We start from the raw sequence: 23236 nt of genomic DNA on the forward strand, positions 1-23236 counted from the left end.
TAGGAGAGATTCACCTCAAAATATGCATTGTTTTAAAAGAACGAGAATTCATTTCATGATGGTTAGAACATGTAGAGTGCCACCACTGGACCTGTTTTAAACCACTGTGCAGAAAGAAGAAAAACTTCTGAAAACTTCTCAGCTCTACCTTTCTTTGCACAATGTACAATAAAATGCTGTGAATATCTCTGTGACCACATACAGAAACACTAAAATTCATTTTGATGGTGTGATGCCACTCACTACCACAATTTATTATTTGCTGGCAAAGCCTCCTTAAGAGGCTCCTTAGGCAATATATTAAGAAACTGATTCACATGATTGTTTTTGTTTTGTTTTATGTTGTTTAATATTCCAGCATGTTATTAGCATGTGTAGGAGGATAAAAGATTAAAAAGAGGAGGAGTAGGGCTTCCCTGGCGGCGCAGCGGTTGAGAGTCCGCCTGCCAATGCAGGGGACACGGGTTCGTGCCCCGGTCCGGGAGGATCCCACATGCCACGGAGCAGCTGGACCCGTGAGCCATGGCCGCTGAGCCTGCGCGTCCAGAGCCTGCGCTCCACAATGGGAGAGGCCACAGCAGTGAGAGGCCCGCATACCACAAAAAGAAAAAAAAATTTTTAATAAAAATAAAAAAATAAAAAGAGAAGTAAAGAGGGTACTTATTTTAAGTAGGTAACTAAATCTATGGCCCAGGAAGTTTCTTTAGTCCTTTATTTCAGGGAAGGAATTGCAAACAGCTTATCTGCAAATTATGCATGCCCCCTACTCCGCCTTGAATCTGATTTGACTTTCTTCTTACCCCCAGTTTAGAGTCACTGGTGAGTGAATTAACCCATCCTGAGAGGTACGTATACTATTTAGCCCTCATGCACATTATTGTAGGAAAACCAGACTGAGGGTAATTGCTCCACCTCTACAGCGCTCAACATCACTTTAGTTTCACATTCTGAGGACTGGTCCTTGAGAGATGGTCCCCTTAGACACTGTCTCCTGGATTCACTTTGGTCCCCCAACATGGCTGGTGCTTTTCTTCCTGGTCTAAATGACAAGGCTCCCTTGACATAGGGATAGATGATTAGGACTCAATATCAGCCTACGTATCTTTTCCCTTTCTTTTTTTTCAGTAGAGAAAGAACTCCTTATTAATGCAGCCAAAGGTATTGACAGGTGAGTCAATGACATGAGTAAGTAATATGAAATACAAATATCTAGATACTTCTAAATATCTCTAAATATCTTTCTCACTTTCTCTTCCTATGAATTTGTGTTGAATCTGAATGTGGTCCTTTTTCCAGCTTTATACTTTGTACTTAAGCCTAACACAAGTTTAGAATTCACACTGTTATCTTACCCAGATGAAAACAACTCTTCGGGAAACACTGATGCCAAGGCTTCAAGACAGCTTGGTCCTGAAAATCCTGGCTTTCTGATATTCTTTTAGAGAGAAGCATCAAGTTGCTTTGGAAACCGATTGAACAAGTTCAAATCCTGGTTCTGCCCCTCCTAAGCGATAAGGATGTGGCAGTTATTACCCACTGTGTGTCTCGGCGCCTGTTTCCTCATCAGTAAAATGAGGATTCAAAACACTACCCATCATAAGACAGGAATAAAGACACAGACCTACTAGAGAATGGACTTGAGGATATGGGGAGGGGGAAGGGTAAGCTGTGACAAAGTGAAAGAGCGGCATGGACATATATACACTACCAAACGTAAGGTAGATAGATAGTGGGAAGCAGCCGCATAGCACAGGGAGATCAGCTCGGTGCTTTGTGACCGCCTGGAGGGGTGGGATAGAGAGGGTGGGAGGGAGACGCAAAAGGGAGGGGATATGGGAACATATGTATATGTATAACTGATTAAATTTGTTACAAAGCAAAAAAAAAAAAAAAGAAAGAAAAAAAAAAAAAAAGAAGAGAACTTTTCCTGGCTGGGTCAGAGGGATGAGATAGAAGAAAAAGGAGAGATTCAAGGTGCGAAGGGAGTTCCCTGGTGGCTAGTGGTTAGGATTCTGGTCTTCACTGCCATGGCCCAGGTTCAACCCTTGGTGGGGGAACTAAGATCCCGAAAGCTGCAGGGAGTGGCCAAAAAAAAAAAAAAAAAAAAAATCCCCAGAGTGTGAGAGAGGCCACATGTTTAAGATGGAGATATGGGTGGCCTCTAAAAGCTGAGAAATGGTCCTCAGCTGATAGCCAGCAAAAGAATGGGGATCAGCAAGGAAGGTAGCCCAGTTGACACCTTGAGACCCTCTGAGACCCACGTCGGGTATCTGACCTACAGAACTACAAAGGAATAAATTTATGTCGTTTAAGCCACTAAGTATGGTAAATTGTTATGGCAGCAACAGAAAACTAATAGTGAGGCTAACATTTAGTTGCTAAAGGAAACATAGGGAAAGCATGGATGCAGTGGAAATGCCTAAGCAAAGGCTCGGAAGCAGGAGGGGCAAAGCATTTCAAGGAACTGAGAGTAAACTACTTGTCTGCATGGAGGCTTCCGGTGGAATCAGAGTGGGAAGTAACTTTGGGTGGGTATGTCAGGGGCTCTGTGTGGCCCCATGGGAACTACTGGCAAGTGTCAAAGACAGAAGCACTGGCAGCAACAGGCTGATGAGACTGGGGCTATTAATGTAGACGCCTGCAAGGGCCAGGCAGGTAATTTGAGATGAGTAGAATGGGTGACATGTAAGGAAAACAGCCAGAGGATGGCGATGGATGGTAATTAACACTCAGCTGCAGGGTGGTGGGCAATGGGGGTGGTGGAGACTGGGTGAGCTGGGGATAGCCCCACCCAGTGTCAGCATCCTAGCTCTGCAGGAATGTGGGCTTGAGAGTTAGCTCTTTCAAGAGAAGACAGAAATCCTGAGTTCTGATTTCTAAACGTTGAAAACTATTTCATTGATTTTTTTAACCTGTGCTGGTCACTGTTGTCTGTGTCCCATTAAAGCGCACCCACAGACCAGCTTTTGACCTTTGTCTCCTACTCCCAGCTTTTGCTCCTCCTGGTTTTTGGATTCTGTGCTGATTCCCCCTATGGATTGAGTAAGCTTCCGGGATGATTACACAATTCAGCAGTGGGAGGTGCTCAAGGGGGGCAGACTCTGGTCTTCCTGTTAGTATGGGCCCAACTGATTCATTATAAAAATGACATGAGATCGTCCCTTCCTCTCCCCATCCCCTTTCTCCCCCCAACAAGGAAAAAAAAAAAAAAAAACAACACTACCCATCTTGTGGGATTTCAGTATGGATTAAGTGGGCTAATATATGGAAAACACAACAGTGCCGAGACACAGTAAGTCTTATGGGAGTATCTGCATTATTGCTATTCCTTTCATTCTTACTATCAGAACACTGCCCTACCTTATGGCTCTCTTTGCCCGATGTCAAAGGCAAGGGTAAAACAATCATATCAGAAGGTGTTATCTAAAGCCTTAGGAAAAGAAGCCCTTGTGAATCTTTTCCAGTTCACATGAACCCTTCATTTGCTCCCTTCAGATATATGCATACCTTGAAGCTAGGGAACCTTAAGTTTCACTCCCTTCATGATCTTGGAAGAGACTCTACTACTTCTGGATGTATAATATGTATTCTTTCTTTTTTTCTATTAACTTATTTTATTTATTTATTTTTGGCTGCACTGGGTCTTCGTTGCTGCGTGCAGGCTTTCTCTAGTTGCAGAGAGCGTGGGCTACTCTTCGTTGCGGTGCGCAGGCCTCTCATTGAGGTGGCTTCTCTTGTTGCGGAGCACGGGTTCTAGGCACGCGGGCTTCAGTAGTTGTGGTACATGGGCTCAGTAGTTGTGGCTCGTGGGCTCTAGAGCGCAGGCTCAGTAGTTGTGGCACACGGGCTTAGTTGCTCCACAGCATGTAGGATCTTCTGGGAACAGGGTTCGAACCCATGTCTCCTGCACTGGCAGGCAGATTCTTAAGCATTGCGCCACCAGGGAAGCCCCTGTATTCTCTCTCTTTACAAAGGTCTCTAAAACTATAATTTTTTTTTCAGAGGAGTGTTTTTCAATATGACTTGTGTAATTTCCTACTGGTGGTTTTATCTTTTTCTTATAGATAATAACAGTCTTTACAAATTCTGAACAGCAATCTGCTCTCTCCTCATTTGTTACTGATCATTTAACTTCCAAGTAAGCAGTTGTTGTTATGTAAAAATATTAAGATTTTATGAAGTCAAATCTGTCAATGTCTTCTTTTGGTAGTTTCTGCATTTCTGTGTCTTAATAAAGGCTTTCTTGTTTAGGGACAAAATAACATTTTTATTTTCTTTGAATGATTTTAGCATTTTGTTTGTTTGCATTGAGGACTTTGATCTACCTAGAATGTATTTTGAGTAGGATAAGTGGAAGGAATCTTTGTCTCTGGATAGCAAATTGATCCAACACCATTTCCTGAATCACTCAGCCTTTCCTCCTCAGATGTATAATATTCTCTTTACCATACACCAAAGAATGCTCCATTTTTGTAACATTTACACGTATATTTGAAAATAAGGTGCATTCTGTAACATTATAGTTATAAATTTTAAATTTTTGAATATTACATTTAAATAGTGCTTGTTCACACAGTTGAGTGGATATTCAATAAATACGGCTGTTCATCATCTATTTTCCCATGTGCCTATGATTCTCCTGCCTACTGAACAGATATCTCCATTTTCACTGCAGTGGCTAGTCCATTCTCTGCTTTGTTCTGGAGTCCACACTCTCCCCATCGACTCCAACACCTATCGTACTGATTGCATTTACGTGCTCACAAGCCTGTCTCCCACTCTAGACTCTAAGCTTCCTGAAGGCATGGTCCACATCTCAACCACCTCCGCATCCCCAGTGCCAAGCACACTGCCTGGCACGTGCTAGATGCTTAACAAGTGTTTATCAAATTGTGTGTCTTCTCTGGCACAGTAGTTTTCAACCATTTTTATTAGTAAGAGACAAGGAGAAGAAAGGGAAACTGAGTCAGGGTCACCTCTTCCTCATGCTCTTCCCCCTCCTCAAAACACATTTTTTTAAAAAACTTGCTTTATGACATCATGTCTACTATCTGTGTGATTTTCAAACAACCCTGAAAAGCCAAGCAAGTTTCATTCTTGTTCTAAACCTTCAGGAAAAAGAGAACACATCATCGAGTAAGAAAGGAAAAAAAGAAAGACTTAAACAGTCGATATTCTGGGATGGTTTTGCCTCTCTCCATTCATGAAACAAATATTTGGTCAGTTCCCACTTTGCACATAGCAGAGTCTTAGGAACTGTGGGAAATGCAAGTTCCTCCCTTGAGTCTGCCTTTGGAAAAAAAGTAAAAAATAAAAAAGAAAGAGGAAAAAAAGCCAAGCACCTAGGAGAGACTGACAGCACAAATTTGACTGGACATGAGAAATGATTCTCGGGGCTCTTGGTTCACCTCAAAACAAAGAAGCATTCAATGACAGTAGCAACTTTCTCACCTCCCCAATGCCAAAGCAAACTTGTCTCTGCCAAGCAAACTCGTCTTGGCCAAGGCCAACTTATACTGTACCTTCAATCCTTTCACAGAGCTTATGCAAAGAGTGCATAGGGCAGGCCTCGCACAGCTTAATCTGGGTCTTGGCACTCTGCAGGGCAGCGGCCGTGCTGAAAGCCTGTTTCAGAGTCAGCATTACCTCATCAACCTACAAGAAGAAACAAAATCCAGGTCTATAAACGTTTGCTTTCATGGTAACACATTAAAAGCCCAACAGCAATGTGAGACTTTGTTGATGCTGACTAAATATTAATAATGGAATTTTGATGGCCACAGAGCTGGTAGTGAGAAAATAATGTCTCAAAGTTAGACCTTCAATTAATTATACATAAAATTGAAAACTGGATGAAATAAGACCATTTTAATGTGCATAATACTGATCTGTTACTTAAATGCTATTTTTGAATCCCACTCAGTGCTACGCTGTCACAGTTAAGTGACAGTCAATCAGGTATTTGTGTTTTTCTTTTTTTTAAATTTTATTGGATTATAGTTGATTTACAATGTTGTGTTAGTTTCAGGTATACAGCAAAGTGATTCAGTTATACATATACATATATTCATTCTTTATCAGATTCTTTTCTCATATAGGTATCACAGAATAGAGTTCCCTGTGCTATACAGTAGGTCATTGTTGGTTATCTCAGGTCTTTGTTTAATTAGTTTATCAGATAAAGATCTCTTTGGAAGTTTTGTCTGCAATATATAGGGAGCAACAAAATAGGTTTAACAAATCACTTGTGTTAATAGGTATCTTAGTTACTTTATCCTTTTGGATCATTTTTAGTGCAAGGACAAGTGAACATGTGTTTAACCAAAGTTCTAGGGGGAAATGAGCCCAATAAATAATGTTGGGGGAATTCTATGAAGGCTACTGGTCTTTTCTCTATGGCTTCTATTTATTATCATTTCGCTTCTGATTTGTGACACAAAGAAGTTCTGCAGTCATGCTATCTAACAGCTGGGTCTCACCACTAGGCCAGCAGCTTGAGAACTGCCAGGTAGTTTCTTCCTTGCTCTTCCAGTGACTCAGTCAAGAAGTTGGAATCTAGCATTGTGGTCTCCTGGTTGCTTCTTTGAGGTCAACTAACAGCTCATCCTCCAGGCATTGTCAAGCCGACTTCAGGCCAGGTCTCCTCCTCTGTGGCACAATCATCAGTGTAAAGTGTGGCTTTCTCACCCACTGTACAATTGAGATCAAAGTCTAAAACCTGCATGGGGAGCTATGAAGTACGAGGGCCTCATCCAAACTAGCTCTGATATTCAAAACCATTTACCATGCTTCATAAACCATGTTTTGTTTTGTTCTGTTTTTATTGCGGTAACATTGTTTTATGACATTAAATAAGTTTCATGGGTGCAACATTTAATTCAACTTCTGTATACATTACAGCGTGCTCACCACCAAAACTCTTGTTTCCATCTGTCACCATACAATTGACCCCCTTTACCCATTTTGCTCTCCCTCCCACCCCCGTCCCCTCTGGTAACCACCAATCTGTTTTCTGCATCTATGTGTTTGTTTTTGTTTTTTATACTCTGCACATGAGTGAAATCATACTGTATTTGTCTTTCTCTGTCAAACTTATTTCAGTTATCATAATACCCTTCAAGGTCCATCCATGTTGTCATAAATGGCAAGATTTCATCTTTTTGTGGCTGAAAAATATTCCATTCTGTGTGTGTATACATACCACATCTTCTTTATCCATTAATCTGTCGATGGGCACTTAGGCTGTTACTATATCTTGGCTATTATAAATAATGCTGCAATGAACATGGGGGTGCACATATCTTTTCAAATTAGTGTTTTTATTCTCTTTAGATAAATACCCAGAAGTGGAATTGCCGGATCACCTGGTAGTTCTATTCTTAATTTCTTGAGGAATCTCCATACTGTTTTCCATAGTGGCGGCACCAATTCACATTCACACCAACACAGATGGCCAACAGGCACATGAAAAGGTGCTCAAATTCACTAATTATTAGGGAAATGCAAAACCACAGGGAGATATCACCTCACACGTGTTAGAATGGTTATTACCAAAAAGACAAGAAATAACAAGTGTTGGAGAGGATGTGGAGGAAAAAGAACCCTCACACACATAAACCATTTTTTAAAAAGACTCTTTAGGGCTTCCTTGGTGGCGCAGTGGTTAAGAATCTGCCTGCCAATGCAGGGGACATGGGTTCGAGCCCTGTTCCCAGAAGATCGCACATGCCACAGAGCAGCTAAGCCCGTGCACCACAACTACTGAGCCTGCGCTCTAGAGCCCACGAGCCATGACTACTGAGCCCGTGTGCTACAACTACTGAAGCCCGTGCTCCTAGAGCCCGTGTTCCGCAACAAGAGAAGCCACCGCAATGAGAAGCCTGCACACCGCAACCAGGAGTCACCCCAGCTCACTGCAACTAGAGAAAGCCCACGCACCGCAACAAAGACCCAATGCAGCCAAAAATAAATAAATTAAATAAATAAATTTTTTAAAATTTAAAAAATAAAAAGACTCTTTATCCCCTTCCCCTATGGCCTGGTTTAAGAAAAAGCTACCACTTAAAGGATTCAATCTACTTCTGCATTTGAATACATGAAGAACCTGGAATAAAAAGAAACTTTATTCATGTGATATTACTAAAAGGAGAGTTCAAGCACGAAGCAGTCAGTCACCATTCAGTTATGTTTTACTATATAACCATCTTTTTAAAAGGCTTATAAATCATTTCACAACATTCCATGTACAAAAAATGAATTACTCACAATCTGTTCTTTTATAACATAATTAAAAACAAAGATTTCTAATTCTTAAAAATAAAAGCATGGGCTTCCCTGGTGGCGCAGTGGTTGAGAGTCTGCCTACCGAAGCAGGGGACACGGGTTCGTGCCCAGGTCTGGGAAGATCCCACATGCCGCGGAGCGGCTAGGCCCGTGAGCCATGGCCACTGAGCCTGTGCCTCCCGAGCCTGTGCTCCGCAACAGGAGAGGCCACAACAGTGAGAGGCCCGCGTACCGCAAAAAATAATAATAATAAAAAAAATAAATAAAAATAAAAGCACTACATGTTTAAATGCCTTTGAATTTTCATTTCATTTGCCTTGTTATGTATTCAAAAGCAATTTCAATCACTTATGCAGATGTTTATTTCTGTTTTCTTGTTTCTCATTTATTTAAGGCACTGAAGGGGTCAGTCATCCGCTTAGCTTTCATGTAGGTTTATTATTTGTTATTTGGTAATACTGTGTTGCAAAAGGTCCCCAATGGATATATTGAACTTTCATATTTTCTTATCTATTTCTAGATGAAACAAGAGATCATTTCAATGGTGACTGAAATGTGGCTACCAATTTCTCCTAGCCATAAATATTACTAAAAACTTTATTCGACTTCTAAAATTTTAAATGGTTTACTTTTTTTTAATCTACCACTTTTTCCAGACAGCCTATAAATTCTCACATGGAATCAGAGCAACTAAAAGTTAATTTAGGATACTATGAATAACTTAATTGTTTTAGTTTAGATACAGCAACAACAAAAAAAATCCTAGGCGGTGTTAAAAGGTTAAAAGTAAAGGAATGGTTAAAGATAAATCAATCATACGGAACCAAAAAGAAAGTATTCTTAGTGTGACCATCAGGCAAAATTAAATTTCCAGAGAAAATTATGAGATGGAACATAGAAAGCCAATTTGTGATATTAAGGTGAAAATCCATAATGAAGATAACGCTCATAAACATTTATATACCAAACTTAGGTGTTTTATAGCATTTTAGAATAAGAATCACAGAATGTGTAAGGATGGAGAGGGAGAAGGGTACGCTGGGACAAAGTGAGAGAGTGGCATGGACATATATACACTACCAAATGTAAAATAGATAGCTAGTGGGAAGCAGCCACATAGCACAGGGAGATCAGCTCGGTGCTCTGTGACCACCTAGAGGGGTGGGATAGGGAGGGTGGGAGGGAGACGCAAGAGGGAGGGGATATGGGGATATATGTATATGTATAGCTGATTCACTTTCTTATAAAGCAGAAACTAACACACCATGGCAAAGCAATTTTACTCTAATAAAGATGTTAAAAAAAAAAAAGATTACCTAATCTAATTCTCTGGAAAACTCTACACTCTTAACCCCATACAAATCCTGGATCTCGGTACCCTGGGTTTTTGGGGGTTTTGTTTTGACTTCTTTTGTTGGTTATACTTTCCCTGGATACTGTTGTGTGCATCTGTGGATCTGTGGAGTTCCACTTTGTCTATGAATAGTAGTCACTTCCTTTTTTTTTCACACCTTTTAAACCACTTTTGGAGAAAGCAGAAATGATATGTTCCAGAAATCTCAAGGGTTGGTTAAAAAAGTTTAAACCACCTGCCTTGGGATATTTTACAAAAGAGGGAAGGAAGGAAGGGAGGGAGGGACAAAGGGAGGGAGGGAGGAGCCCAGAGCATCTAAACTTGTAGTGTAACCCTCCAGGGCCCATCAGAACTCTATTCTATACTGTTTATCAATTCATAGCAATTGCTACAAAGAAGCAACAGAAAATGCTCGTTGTATATTCTTTGCACTCAGAGAAGATAAATCAGCATGTGTGGTTTTGCAATATTTTGTCTTTCACAACGGCCAAGCCACATCAATCATAATACTGCTTAGACCTGTAATATTTGACTGTTTGTTTTACTCTAACGTCAGCTGCTTGAGCCACCCTCCTTTATACAGCAAATGTACATTTAATTTTTCCTCTATCTTGCAGTTCTGATGCCTCACCATTCATTTAAGGTGCTTACAGATAAAAGTAGAGTAAACAGGATTTCAAAGATTCCAGCATAGGCCCACTCTTAAGAATAATGATGCCAAAATAAGATTCTCAGGCAGCTTCAATGTAATATGAAGACATTCTCAGCCAGTCTAGTCTGTTGCCTTAGTCACAGAGCTTCTTAAGGTGGAAAAATGTGGCGTGTTCCCAGACTTTCTACTCTGACTCCGTTTCGAAAACTCATTCTACACGCATGAGGGTCAAATGAGAATACAAACAAAACAAAACTTTGAAAAGAGATTGGAAATCAGAAGGTTTTACAGTTTTTCTCTTGGTGTCGGTTATGCAGTAATCAGAGATTAACCAGCACCTAGAAAATGACTGCCTGAAGCTCTGAGTAACACACTCCATCACTCAAAATACACTAAACAAGCAAGCCCTGCTATCCTAGAAACTACTGGTGGATTCAACAACAATAAGGACGGTCCTAACCTTGTAGGATTCACAGTCCAGTGGAGTAGAAAGTTGTGTGAACAAATAAATAAGGTAAGGGATTTGCAGGAACTGTTGGAGATCAAGAATAACTGACAGCACTGACAACAAACCAACCAAAGGACTCAATTCTTGAGAAAGGGTGTTAGAAAAGGCTTCCCCAGGAGGTGATCTCCTAACAGGATCCCAAAAAGTACACAGTAGCCGAGAAGGGGAAGGGGATTAAAGTCACAGCAAAGCAAAGCCAGGCCTGCTTCCCATCCAATGAAGCGGCCGGAAAGAGAATACGAAAACAGATAGAGACGTACACCATCTCTTTGTAGAGCAGCCAGGTGGACCCTTGAGGCTGGCACGATCAAATTCCCCACCTGACCGTATGAAAGCAGCAAGCCCTGGCTCTGGCCTCCCCTGACTGGCAGACCCCTCACTCCATGCAGCCAACAGTGATCTCAGAACTTCAGAGGCATTTCTGTGAGCCCCGCCTCTCACGTATTTCCTTCATCTCATGTGTCCTGTGCACGAACCATCTGCTGCTTCAGTAGCAAGCCAAATAAAAGCAACATCCCACCAGTCTTCACAGCAGCTTCTGCAGTCTGGCCTAGAGACAGCTGAGGACACAGAATAGCACGTGTGAGGACACAGTCATGAAAGGGCAAGCTTTCTGGTGAGCGCTGGAGAAGAATGAGGAAGGTCCTTCTGCCACACTAGACAATCTAGATTTTGTCCGTTAATAAGGAGGCATAAACTGGCCCCTAGTGAGAGAAGTTTGTGAGAAAAAAAAAATATATAGTATAAGGTAGTAAGTGGATAGATGACAGATTAAACCGGTGGCAGGGAGACTACTTAGGACACTAATGCAATAGTCTTAGTAAAGGAGATGAATGCCCAGACTTAATTCCAGACAGAGAGGAAAAGGAAGAGAGATGGATATAAAGGATATTTCTACCTTTGAGTTTATAGGATTTAGTGAACAAGTGGATCTCGATGGTGCAGGAGAATGCATTATGGTTTCTAAATTGGAAAGTTGCGTAAATGGAACTGCCAAAACAATAAAATACGGGATATACAACAGGTTTTGCAAAGGTCGGAGAGCAAGGACCTGCAACGTGGTGGAAGAATCAGCCTTAGACAGGAGGAGGGCCAGAGGAGCGAAGGAGGAGGGGAGGCCTGGGCAGGGGATGGGTGAGGAGAGGGGCAAGATTACCTGACATTCTCATTTTCTACCCAACTCTTGCTTGGTTGGCATTTTCCAGGGTTGTGTCCTTGGTTCTCTTTGGCCTTCTCTCTTTTCCTTCCCCCTGGGGGCTCATCCAGCCCCATGCCTTCAACTCTTCTTTACATAACAACTCTCAAACTTCTATCCAGAGCCCTGAACTGAACCTATAATACAGTGGTCACCTGGATATCAACATGTGGATGTTCCACTGGTACGGCTAACTATCTAGAGTGAGAACAAAACTCAAATGGATCTCTCTTGAGTAAGAAACTTAGTGATGGAGTGCTATATTCCCTAGTCAGAAAGTGTCTTTGTACCAGTTCATTCCCATTTCTTCATTACTTCTTCATTATTCCTCAACCCAGTGTCCACACTGGGAATGTGGAAGGCGAGAGTTAGCAGGAAGGAAGGCAACACGCCTCCAGAAAATGAGGAGAAGGCTGCCCGGCTTACTCTGTATATGTCTAAGTGGTGTGTGTTTCCCTGGGGAAAATCACTGTGGGAGGATCTGGTGTCTGAGGAAATACTCTGCTTCCAAGAATGGTCATGTATATATCTAAAGGTGTGTGTTAAAATGGTTGGGAGAGATAACACAAGTGGAAGAGTATGTAAAACATTTTAGGGGAAAACATCACCATATTTTTAGTCACTCAGATCTATTTCCAACTTTGCCTTACATATTTCTCCTTAAACTCTAACTGCTCCCATTTAAGGGTCGGGGGCAGGGATAGGAGTGCTGCAAAGTAAAATTGACTTCTAAATGTCAAAGAAAGAAATTGAAGGCTAAAATGCGACCATAAAGAAAGTATTTTTCAGGGCTTCCCTGGTGGTGCAGTGGTTGAGAGTCCGCCTGCCAATGCAGGGGACACGGGTTCGTGCCCCGGTCCGGGAAGATCCCACATGCCGCGGAGCGGCTGGGCCTATGAGCCATGGCCGCTGAGCCTGTGCGTCCGGAGTCTGTGCTCCGCAACGGGAGAGGCCACAACAGTGAGAGGCCCGCGTACCGGAAAAAAAAAAAAAAAAAAAAAAAGAAAGTACTTTTCAAATGAGGACAGGGGCTGATGAAAGAAAAAGGAAAAAACAAAATCGTTCTCCACCCTGATGAAATAAGCATTATCTACTCTGAGATGTTAGAGCAGCTGAGAGAATAAGAGGTCTTCCCTATCTTCTTACATGAGCAATGGAAAGAGGAACAGCTCTTCTCCTATTATTAGGCTTTTCCTACCTTTTAAAAATACTCCTGGTAACATTTCCAGATTTGTTAAACTCAAGAAAATCACCTAGGCTTAAAAATGACCAGGACAAGTTGTTTTTGTTTTTCTGTTGTGGTGCTGTTTCAAAGGGCAGAAAACCTATTTCTAGATGCACTCTTCTTTTTTCAAGGGATGGCTGTTCTGTGAGGCTTGGGTTCATCAGAGATGAGTCTTCCATCAGCCGGAGGTGTGGGCAGGAGCCCGTGGACAGCAGTCACCCCACTTACCAGAGATTCGCTGGCACACTGGAACACGTAACAGATATACTGGCTCAGCCCGGACTCCGGCAACTCCCGACAGATGAAGCCAAAGTGATCAACATGCTTTATACCCTAGAGAAGGAAGAAGGGCAGTGTTTATGGGATTATGTCCTTTTAACCAACACTATAGACATAGTTCTGTGCTTTCACACTTCCATGAATTTCTCCTTCACGGCACTGTGATAGGGGACATAATGCCAGAGCAAACTTGTTCGGTGGTCTTTTGATACATAAAATAAAGGGTGAGACCAGCTCAGATTTCTTTTTGTTTCTGGCAAACACTCTGTGACTCAGGGCCACAAGAGGAAAAATATGATGGAATGACCCAATGTTGCTTGTAATAAAAACCGCTACTCAGTGTTTGCAAGTAATGGAGTTTTCAATTTATTGGTCATCTTTGAAAGGGCAGTCTGATGATTCATTATAAACCCTGTTCTTGTTTATATGAGGCTAAGAATCATTAAAACTGACAATGCTCTAATTAAATGGCATGCCATTCCCTAAAGCAAGCATTAAAAATACTAGAATGTTTGTCTATTGATAGACATTCAAGGAGCCACAACTGTTAGAAGATGAATACATTAAAGAAATTATTGCAGATGTCAACTATCCAAATTCACAAATCTGTACTTCCTGAACACAGGCTAAATAACCTCAGCTACACTTAATAAAAAATTCTGAATCATCTGAGAATTTCAATCGCCCTGAATACATACACACCAATTAGTAGACAGCACCTTGTTATTTTAACAGAAAGCACAGTACTTTGAAAAGTCAAGAAGACAAAAAATTTGAAGCTGTCCTGCAATCACCTGAATCCCAGAGAAAGGAAAACAGACTTTGGAATCAGACAGATTTGTGCTTCAATCTTGGTTCAATCAATCTACCAGGTATGAGATATTGTGCTGCATTGCTAAAAAGTATCTCTGAGGTTCTATTTATCATCATAAAATAATAGTAATGGAACCTACGCTAAGAAATTTTTCAGATTTAGAACTAAGAAATATCTTAGTTCCTGGCATGTTTGATAAACGGTAACCACTATTCTTGTAATAATAAGCTCAACCTACCCAATGGCTATGGAGAAAGGAAATCAACTCCGATAAAAAGTAAAAAAAGTCAATAAGGAGGAGTGAGGTTACAATCCATGAGGTGAAAGTAAATTCCATCTGATACAACTCATTCGTGATTAAAGAATATCTTTTACTAGCTTGGTACTAAATGGGAAAAATGCACAGGACCTCATTAGCTCAGCAAGTTTTCGGGCAGTGGTAATGTTTCCAGTAAAGAAAACCATTCCCTTATTCCTCATGCTTGCCAGGGACACAGCCCTACCGATTTTGAAGAAAGAAACATCTGTAGGTGTGCATGTGTTAAAAAGCACTCCTGTTCCCAAATGTGGCCACCCTCTATCAGTACAATTCTGTGGAAAGAAATAACAGGAGTTGGACCACTCAGTGAGAAGCAGAAAGTTGACCTGACAATTATTCTGATCAAAGGCCTTTGCACAAATTTTCCTCATATTTTTGTTTGATTCTTCTTCTTTTTTTTAAAAATGTAAAGTGTTCTTCTGTCTCTATATCCTACAAGTTCTTTTCACTGTTTGTTTTGTGTTCTGTTCTCTTTCATGTTAGATGCTTTTCTTTTTTTTTTTTTTTTTTTTTTTTTTTTTTGCGGTATGTGGGCCTCTCATTGTTGTGGTCTCTCCCGTTGCGAAGCACAGGCTCCGGACGCGCAGGCTCAGCAGCCATGGCTCACGGGCCCAGCCGCTCCGCGGCATGTGGGATCCTCCCGGACTGGGGCACGAACCCGTGTCCCCTGCATCGGCAGGCGGACTCTCAACCACTGCGCCACCAGGGAAGCCCTAGATGCTTTTCTTAAAGGTCTGATTGGCTGATAGTTTATATTTTTTATTTATTTATTTATTTTTGCGTTATGCGGGCCTCTCACTGCTGTGGCCCCTCCCGTTGCAGAGCACAGGCTCCGGACGCACAGGCTCAGCGGCCATGGCTCACGGGCCCAGCCGCTCCGCGGCATGGGGGATCCTCCCGGACCGGGGCACGAACCCGTGTCCCCTGCATCGGCAGGCGGACTCTCAACCACTGCGCCACCAGGGAGGTCCTGATTCTTCTTCTGAATTCTTAGAATACAAAGCTTGCTTTAAAAAAAAGGAAAAGCAGGGCTTCCTTGGTGGCGCAGTGGTTGAGAGTCCGCCTGCCAATGCAGGCGGCGCGGGTTCGTGCCCCGGTCCGAGAAGATCCCACATACCGCGAAGCGGCTGGGCCCGTGAGCCATGGCTGCTGAGCCTGCGTCTCCGGAGCCTGTGCTCCGCAACGGGAGAGGCCACAACAGTGAGAGGCCGGCGTACCGCAAAAAGAAAAAAATAGGAAAAGCAAAAATCTTGTTTTGAACTGCCAGATTTATATATTTGGTTTGGCTGGTTCTTTTATTTTCTTTCTTTTTTTTTTCCTTTAGATGTTCAACGAGCATTGCTAGTTTTCTTTCTGGGAGAAACATTGCTAGTTTCTTTCTGGGAGGCGGGAGGGGGGAGAGGCACGGCCTTTTCAGATGACTCCTCTTGCTTTGGGGAACAGGAAGTATACTGGTTTGTACACCACTCTCTCCCCAACACTTGGCATAAGGTCCAACATGTAGAAGCATTCATTCAACATTTATTGAACACCTAAGCGTCAAGCTCTGTCTTAACACATCTTATTCTCTGATGCCCTAGAGCAGCGGTCCCCAGCCTTTTTGGCACCAGGGACCAGTTTCATGGAAGACAATTTTTCCATGGACGGGGGTGGAGGGGGCAAACATGGTTCAGGCGGTAATGCAAGTGATGGGAAGCGATGGGGAGCGATAGGGAGCAGCAGATGAAACTTCACTTCCTCGCCCCCCCACCCTGCTCGCCTCCTGCTGTGCAGCCCGGTTCCTAACAGGCCTCGGCCGGGGGGGTTGGGGACCCCTGGCCTACAGAATAAGACTCCTGCCCTCACAGAGCTTATGATCACGCGGAGACCCCCAGGAAATATGTAATTACAAGAATGCTTAATAAATACTTTTTTTAGTTAAAGTGAATAATCTTTCTACCACATTTTTTGTCCTTTAAGTAGGAATTTAGAAATTTGCAATATATTCTTCCTCTAGTCAGATGCTGCCTCTCTAAACTACTAGAGTAGAAAATTGTTATGTTCACAACATAATTTTATGTCTCCATATAACAGAAGAAATATTAAAACAAAATACTAGAAGAGAAAGCACATTAGCTGAGGCTGAGGAGAGTAATTAACAAGATGTACGAAAGCTTATCATTTTCAAAGGGAAGAACGTCGGGATATCATACCTATGGCAATGCTAACTCCAAAATTAAAACTTAAAAACAAGAAAAAGTCAGTCTATTTTTCAACATTAAAATATAGGAAAGGGCCTTGGCAAGATCCAGGCCCCTGAAGGTACACCTAAGGTACATTGCTAGGAAAGAAGTTACTGCTTCTCTATTCCAGGGACCTCCTCAGAGGCATCCTTGCATTTTTAACTTCCCCATATTCAGCTTTAGGTACTCCCTCTACTCCATCTTCAGAAATTCTTTCTAGGTTTGCCATATATTTAGGTAGCTCTAACAATTATATAGATATTCTAAATTATTACTATGGTACTTAGGACACTATTTTATGCCTAATATGACCTTGAACACACATAGTTGTATAGATTATTTTTAAAATTTTCAAATACGTAATATGAGAATTAAAAATAAGTAAAAGGACAAAGATATATACCAAAACCTTCTTTTCAAATTTTAGCATTTACATTTATAAACTTGAAAGTACTAGTTCTTTTTTTTACCTACTACAGTATAGAGAGAAAACATGACTCAGTGATGCCCACAAGACCTACTGCTCAAGATTCTGAGGAACACTAACTGGGAAGATGTTCTCTAAAGAACTCACCACCGAAAAACTTCCTTCCATCCCTTTGATGAAGTGACACCATGAGGAAACACCTTTGACCAAAGTGAGGACAAGATTATGATAATGAGGAACCTGGACAGGATTTTCTTATTGGCAGGGACCCAAACACATGAACACTCTTAGTTGAAGACAAATCTACTTAAGAAATGCTTTTAAGAATAAAATCTGAAGGGGTTTAAGCCCAGTTATTTTCTTAATTTAGAAACAAGCTTTAATTGGTTTCTTCAAATACTATAATCTACTTCAATACATACCTGGGAACAAGAGGAGATATCTTTAAAATTCTTCTCAAGCACAAGTGATTTAGTGTCTGGACTGATAAGGTTAATCTCAAACCGTCCAACCTTAAAAATAAAAATATTCCAATTAATTTCAACTTATCAAGAAACTAACATATTACTTTACAGTTAAATATTTGACTAATAATACAGATTAAAATGCTCTATCCCAGACATACATACTCACATGTGTGTCAACATCCAATCCAACCAAATCTACAACCCCAATTATCAGCTGTCTGAAAACATTTCTTCCTTTCAGCTAGAAATCATGAAAGTTAAGTTGGTCTTAATTTACAAGAAACCATTTTTTTTTCCAAATTAGAAATTATTCTTTTCAAAACAATGCAACCTTTCCACACCTTATATTTTCTAAAAATACTAATTATTTAATTATAATTTATAATCATGCTTCCTCACAAATGATCAACAGAAAGATATACTTGCAATTGGGCTGATAAATTTAAAAACTTTTAAAATAAACAACCATTTAGAAAAAATTAACAACATGGACTCTGGCTAGCTAAGAAAAAGAACAAATCCAGTAGCCCAAACAAGAGAGGAAACTCAGTTAACATATCACCACAGGAAAGACTATAGACACTTTAATTACATGCCTAGAGTTATCAAGAACAAAACAGAACAAAACCACCATGAACTTCTGATAAAGCAGATATTACATACTGGGACTGTTTACCAAGGTACACTGTGCAACTTCCTTCGCAGGGACTCTTTGCAATGGGATAAAAGGTCAGTCACTCCTTTTTTCAAGAAAAGTCAAATCTGAGGAAAACTCAAATTAATCTTCAAACCTGAGGAGTAATTAAAGAATCTCTACAGGGCACTGTTAAGAATTAAGTTCTTTTAAGTGGAACTGGACATTTTTCTATACCCTGTACAACTTCAAAAACTACTTTTAGAATTAAGAATCACCTATAATATAGCTATAATATAGCTTGCACCAAATCATTTTAATAACTGGTCTAATAAGTTATCAGGCCTATGATGTTTCTTTAACCGTCTCTTTTGTATGACAGAGTAAATTGGTGTATTCTCATCTGAAAATACACCTATGAGTCTCTGGGCTTTTCTTTTTTTTCTCTCTAGAAAATTCTTTCTCCTTCATGAAGATTCACACGCTCCCAGATCCACATCTTCAAACCCTTCATAAGATTGACTTTCTGCAGTCATTTAAAAAAATAACATTTATTTAAGAATCAACCTAAGGCAAATGCTGGTGATGCTTAGAGTAATCTATTCTTATTTCCCCAACAACTTTCCGTGATGCTCTGCAAGTGCTTCTCTCTTCCTCTCCCTTCACTGCTCCCTTTTTTCTTACATTGCCCGTCTGCCTCTCACCCCTTCACTACTTTCCTTTGTTTGCTCTCTTTCTCCACCTGCCTTATCTGCTTCCCAAGGGATATGACAGAAAGGTTGGATGCTTGCAGAGTGACGACCAGCTGCTTCCGTCTAGCACAGAATGGGGAAACACTACGAGAGCCCGCGGCCAGGGCAGCACCTGAAACAGCATCGTTCTGTTCTTCTCCGAATCCGAGGGCTGGACGTGGCTGGGCGCGCTGGCATGCCTCCTCCGCGGCTGCGGTTTCTGGCTGTTCTCCTGAACTTTCCTTTGCAGGACACCGGTGACGCTGCTGCACCGAGACCGGAACTCCTGCTGTTCATCAAAGCCAGAATCTTCCAAAATCCGCTCAGGGAAGCAGACTCGAGAGCTGGCCGGCCCAGGCTGGCTGGGCGCCGCGGGGAAGATGGGGTGGGTGTCGGTGACGCCATACCCTTCCTCGGACAGAACGTCGTTGGGGGAAGCGGGCGCCTGGGCCTCCGACACCGCCGGGTCGTCGCCGGCATCCGCGGCGCGCGGCTCGCCCTGGACCCGCAGGCGCTGCCGCTCGTGCAGGCTGAACTTCTCGATGCAGTCGTCGATGAGGCTGGACGGGGCCTTCTTGTGGGTCACGGTCACCTTGCCACAGTACAAGACCTCGAACTTCTGTGAGTTGTAAAAGGCGTCCTCGTTGTCTTTGCTGGGTTTGGCATCCTCTTTCATGGCCGCTTTCGATAACTGCCTTATGCTGCTGATAACATCGGGAACCTGGAAAAGCATTCAAAAATCCTCACTTTAGTTGAATATTTAGAGATCGTACATGTTTACCTAGACCAGTTATTATCACAGAATGCACGCTCATCCTAAACGATAAAACAAAGAAAGGAATAGATCCTACATAAGATAAAGCATAAACTTAAATTACACTATCGGACATAGTGAGTTAAGGATAAGACTGGAATTTTAGATCACTTTTATACTTTCCCCTTTTAAATGTATTCTTTTCCTAAAACCAAAACCATGAGACTATACAGGCCACTGCAACCCTTAATAAATCATCATAACATAACCTTTGAGTACTTTTAAAACATATTATAAGGGATCAAAAGGTTAACAATTAAATTTAAATATAAAAAATAAAGTAACATGCTGAGGTACCAACCACGACTGAGATAAATGAATTATTTAATTAAATTATTATGACCCTCAGCTGAAAGGAACCAAAGCTTCAACAATGAGGCTAAAATTAACTTTCTGGATGAAGAGGTTAAAATCCAGACACCCCTCACCAGCATTAGCCATCAGGGAAAATGCAAATATAGACCACAGGAAGATACTATGTCATATCTATTAGAATGGCTAACATCAAAAAGCCCAAGTGGGGCTTCCCTGGTGGCGCAGTGGTTAAGAATCCGCCTGCCAACTCAGGGGACACGGGTTCGAGCCCTGGTCCGGGAAGATCCCACATGCCGCAGAGCAACTAAGCCCATGCGCCACAACTACTGAGTCTGCGAGCCACGACTACGGAAGCCAGCGTGCCTACAGCCCGTACTCCGCAACAAGAGAAGCCACCACAGTGAGAAGCCCGCGCACCGCAACGAAGAGTAGCGCCCGCTCGCCGCAACTAGAGAAAGCCCGCGCACGGCAACAAAGACCCAATGCAGCCAAAAATTAATTAATTAATTTAAAAGTCCAAGTACCCGCCAGGATGTGGAGCAACAGGAACTCTCATACACTGTGTGCAGAAATGTAAAATGGCACAGCTACCTCAGGAGTTTGGCAGCCGCTTGGGAGTTAAACATAGATCTCACAACCCAGTCATTCCACTCCTAGAGATTCAGGTGAAAGCCCTGAAAACATACATCGACAAAAAGACCTGTACACAGGGCTTCCCTGGTGGCGCAGTGGTTGACAGTCTGCCTACTGATGCAGGGGACACGGGTTCGTGCCCCAGTCCGGGAAGATCCCACGTGCCTCAGAGCGCCTAGGCCCGTGAGCCGTGGCCGCTGAGCCTGTGCTCCGCAACGGGAGAGGCCACAGCAGTGAGAGGCCCGCGTACCACAATTAAAAAAAAAAAAAAAAAAAAGGCTTGTACACAAATATTCACAGATGCCTTAGTCACGATACCCCAAAACTGGAAACAACCCAAATATTCATCAACAAGTGAATGCTCACTAATTGTCAGGGAAATGTAAAGCAAAACCACAGTAAAATATCACCTAACACTTGATAGGATGATTATCATCAAAAAGACAAGATATAACAAGTACTGGGGGAGGATGTGGGAAAAAGGAAACCCTTGTGCATTGTTGGTAGGAATGTAAATTGGTGAGGTCACTATGGAAAACAGTATGGAGGTTCCTAAAATACTAAAAATAGAACTACCATATCATCCAGCAATTCTACTTCTGGGTATATATTCAAGAGAAACAAAATCACTCTCTCGAAAAGACACCTGCACCCTCATGTTTATCACAGCATTATTCACAATAGTCAAGACATGGAAACAATGTAAGTCAACCTAAGTGTCCGTCAAAAGATGAATGGATAAAGAAACTGTGATAAATATTATTTAGCCATAAAAAAGGAAATCCTGCCATTTACGACAACATGGATGGACCTTGAGGGCGTTATGCTAACTGAAATAAGTCAGACTGAGAAAGGTAAATACTGTATGATCTCACTTATATGTGGAATCTTAATTTAAAAAAAAAACCTCATAGATAAAGAGAACAGATTGGTGATTGGCAGAGGCAGGGGAGGGAGGAATGGGTGAAGGTGGTCAAAAGGTACAAACTTCCAGTTATAAGATAAATAAGTTCTGGGGATGTAATGTACAGCATGGTGACTAGAGTTAATAATACTATAGTGTATATTTGAAACTTGCTAAGAGAGTAGATCTTAAAAGTTATCACAAGAAAAAAAATCTATAACCACGTGAGGTGAATGATGTTAACTAAACTTACGGTCATCATTTTGCAATATATACATGTATCAAATCATTAAGTTGCACTCCTTGAACTAAATACAATGCTATATGTCGATTATATCTCAATAAAACTGGAGAAAAAAGTGAAAGGATGAACACAAGTTGGTACATTCATACAAAATGAAATACAACTCATTATCTCTCATCTGGTTTTCTGCAATAACCTTTTAACTGGTGTCCCTTGTCCCCTTCAATCTACTCTCCAAAGTAGAAAGGATCCTTTTTAAACTTGTCATGTTGCTCACCTGCAAATCCTCCAAGCTCCCCATTTCATTAAGAGTAAAAGACAAAACCCCTACATTGTCCTACAGGGCCCTCACCCTCTGCATTTGACATACATAGAGATTAAATGTGCACTGTGGCTACACATCCTCCATGTGACCCTTAGACAGTCAACCTGGATTTCGTCTTTTCATTCTCACCTCGTCTCCGCTGACCTTACTCCTCCCAGCAGCCCTCTCCCACTCACTCTGCTCCAGCCCCACTCGCTTCCTGGCTACTCTTTGAACAGGCCAGGCAGACTCCTCCCTCAAGGTCTCTGAACTCCAAGTCCGCCCCCAGATAACTGGATGGCTCACTCCTCATCTCGTTTAAATCCATGTTCTAATGTCGCCTTGAGGCAGCATCCATCCCCTAAACCAAAACACACACACACACACACACACACACACACACACACACAGAGACACACTCTGACACAGCCAGCATTCCCCTGGAAGTTTCCCCCATTGTATTACTCTCTATAGCACTTACCTCTTTTAACATTCTGTGTAATTGATTTGCTAGAATGTAAGCCCTAGGAGGGTGGTGATTTCTGTCTCTTTTCCCGCATTTTTTCCTTGTAAACCAAAGCCTAGAGTAAGTCCTGGTACAAAGTAGATCCTCCATATGTGGACTGGGGGGAAAAAGCTTTTTTTGGTAATTTCTACCTTGGGAAAAGAGAGATCATCTTATATGCAGGGTTGCTTCCCATTCAGACATACAAGGTATTTCTTCAAATATTCTAGCACCAATTCTAAAACCAGAATTTCTTCTCTTTCACATAATTCTTTGGGATATACTGCCAGAACATTCACAGTTTAAAAATCACAAGACTTTCAGCTTGCTAGTAGAGTATTTCCTATGAAAGAATAAAGTCCAAATGCTATAGTTTCAATGACTCACCCTGAACATTTGACATATCT

General features: G+C 41.7%; 1 protein-coding gene across 3 annotated transcripts in view; it reads right to left on the minus strand.

Annotated features, from left to right (window-relative positions):
* The window catches only part of TBC1D4 (TBC1 domain family member 4), a 223689-nt gene that overhangs the window by 69287 nt on the left and 131166 nt on the right, over positions 1–23236 (minus strand). For all 3 annotated transcript variants that reach the window (XM_081214741.1, XM_081214742.1, XM_081214743.1), the window contains exons 2-5: positions 19244–19831; positions 17701–17790; positions 13446–13550; positions 5523–5655 (exon numbers count right to left, since the gene is read on the minus strand). In XM_081214741.1, the coding sequence (XP_081070867.1) occupies positions 5523–5655; positions 13446–13550; positions 17701–17790; positions 19244–19831 (916 nt within the window). The remainder of the gene's footprint in view (positions 1–5522; positions 5656–13445; positions 13551–17700; positions 17791–19243; positions 19832–23236) is intronic.

The sequence above is a fragment of the Mesoplodon bidens genome, assembly GCF_964165515.1.
Source record: "Mesoplodon bidens genome assembly, chromosome: 17".
In the NCBI taxonomy this organism is placed as follows: Eukaryota; Metazoa; Chordata; class Mammalia; order Artiodactyla; family Ziphiidae; genus Mesoplodon; species Mesoplodon bidens.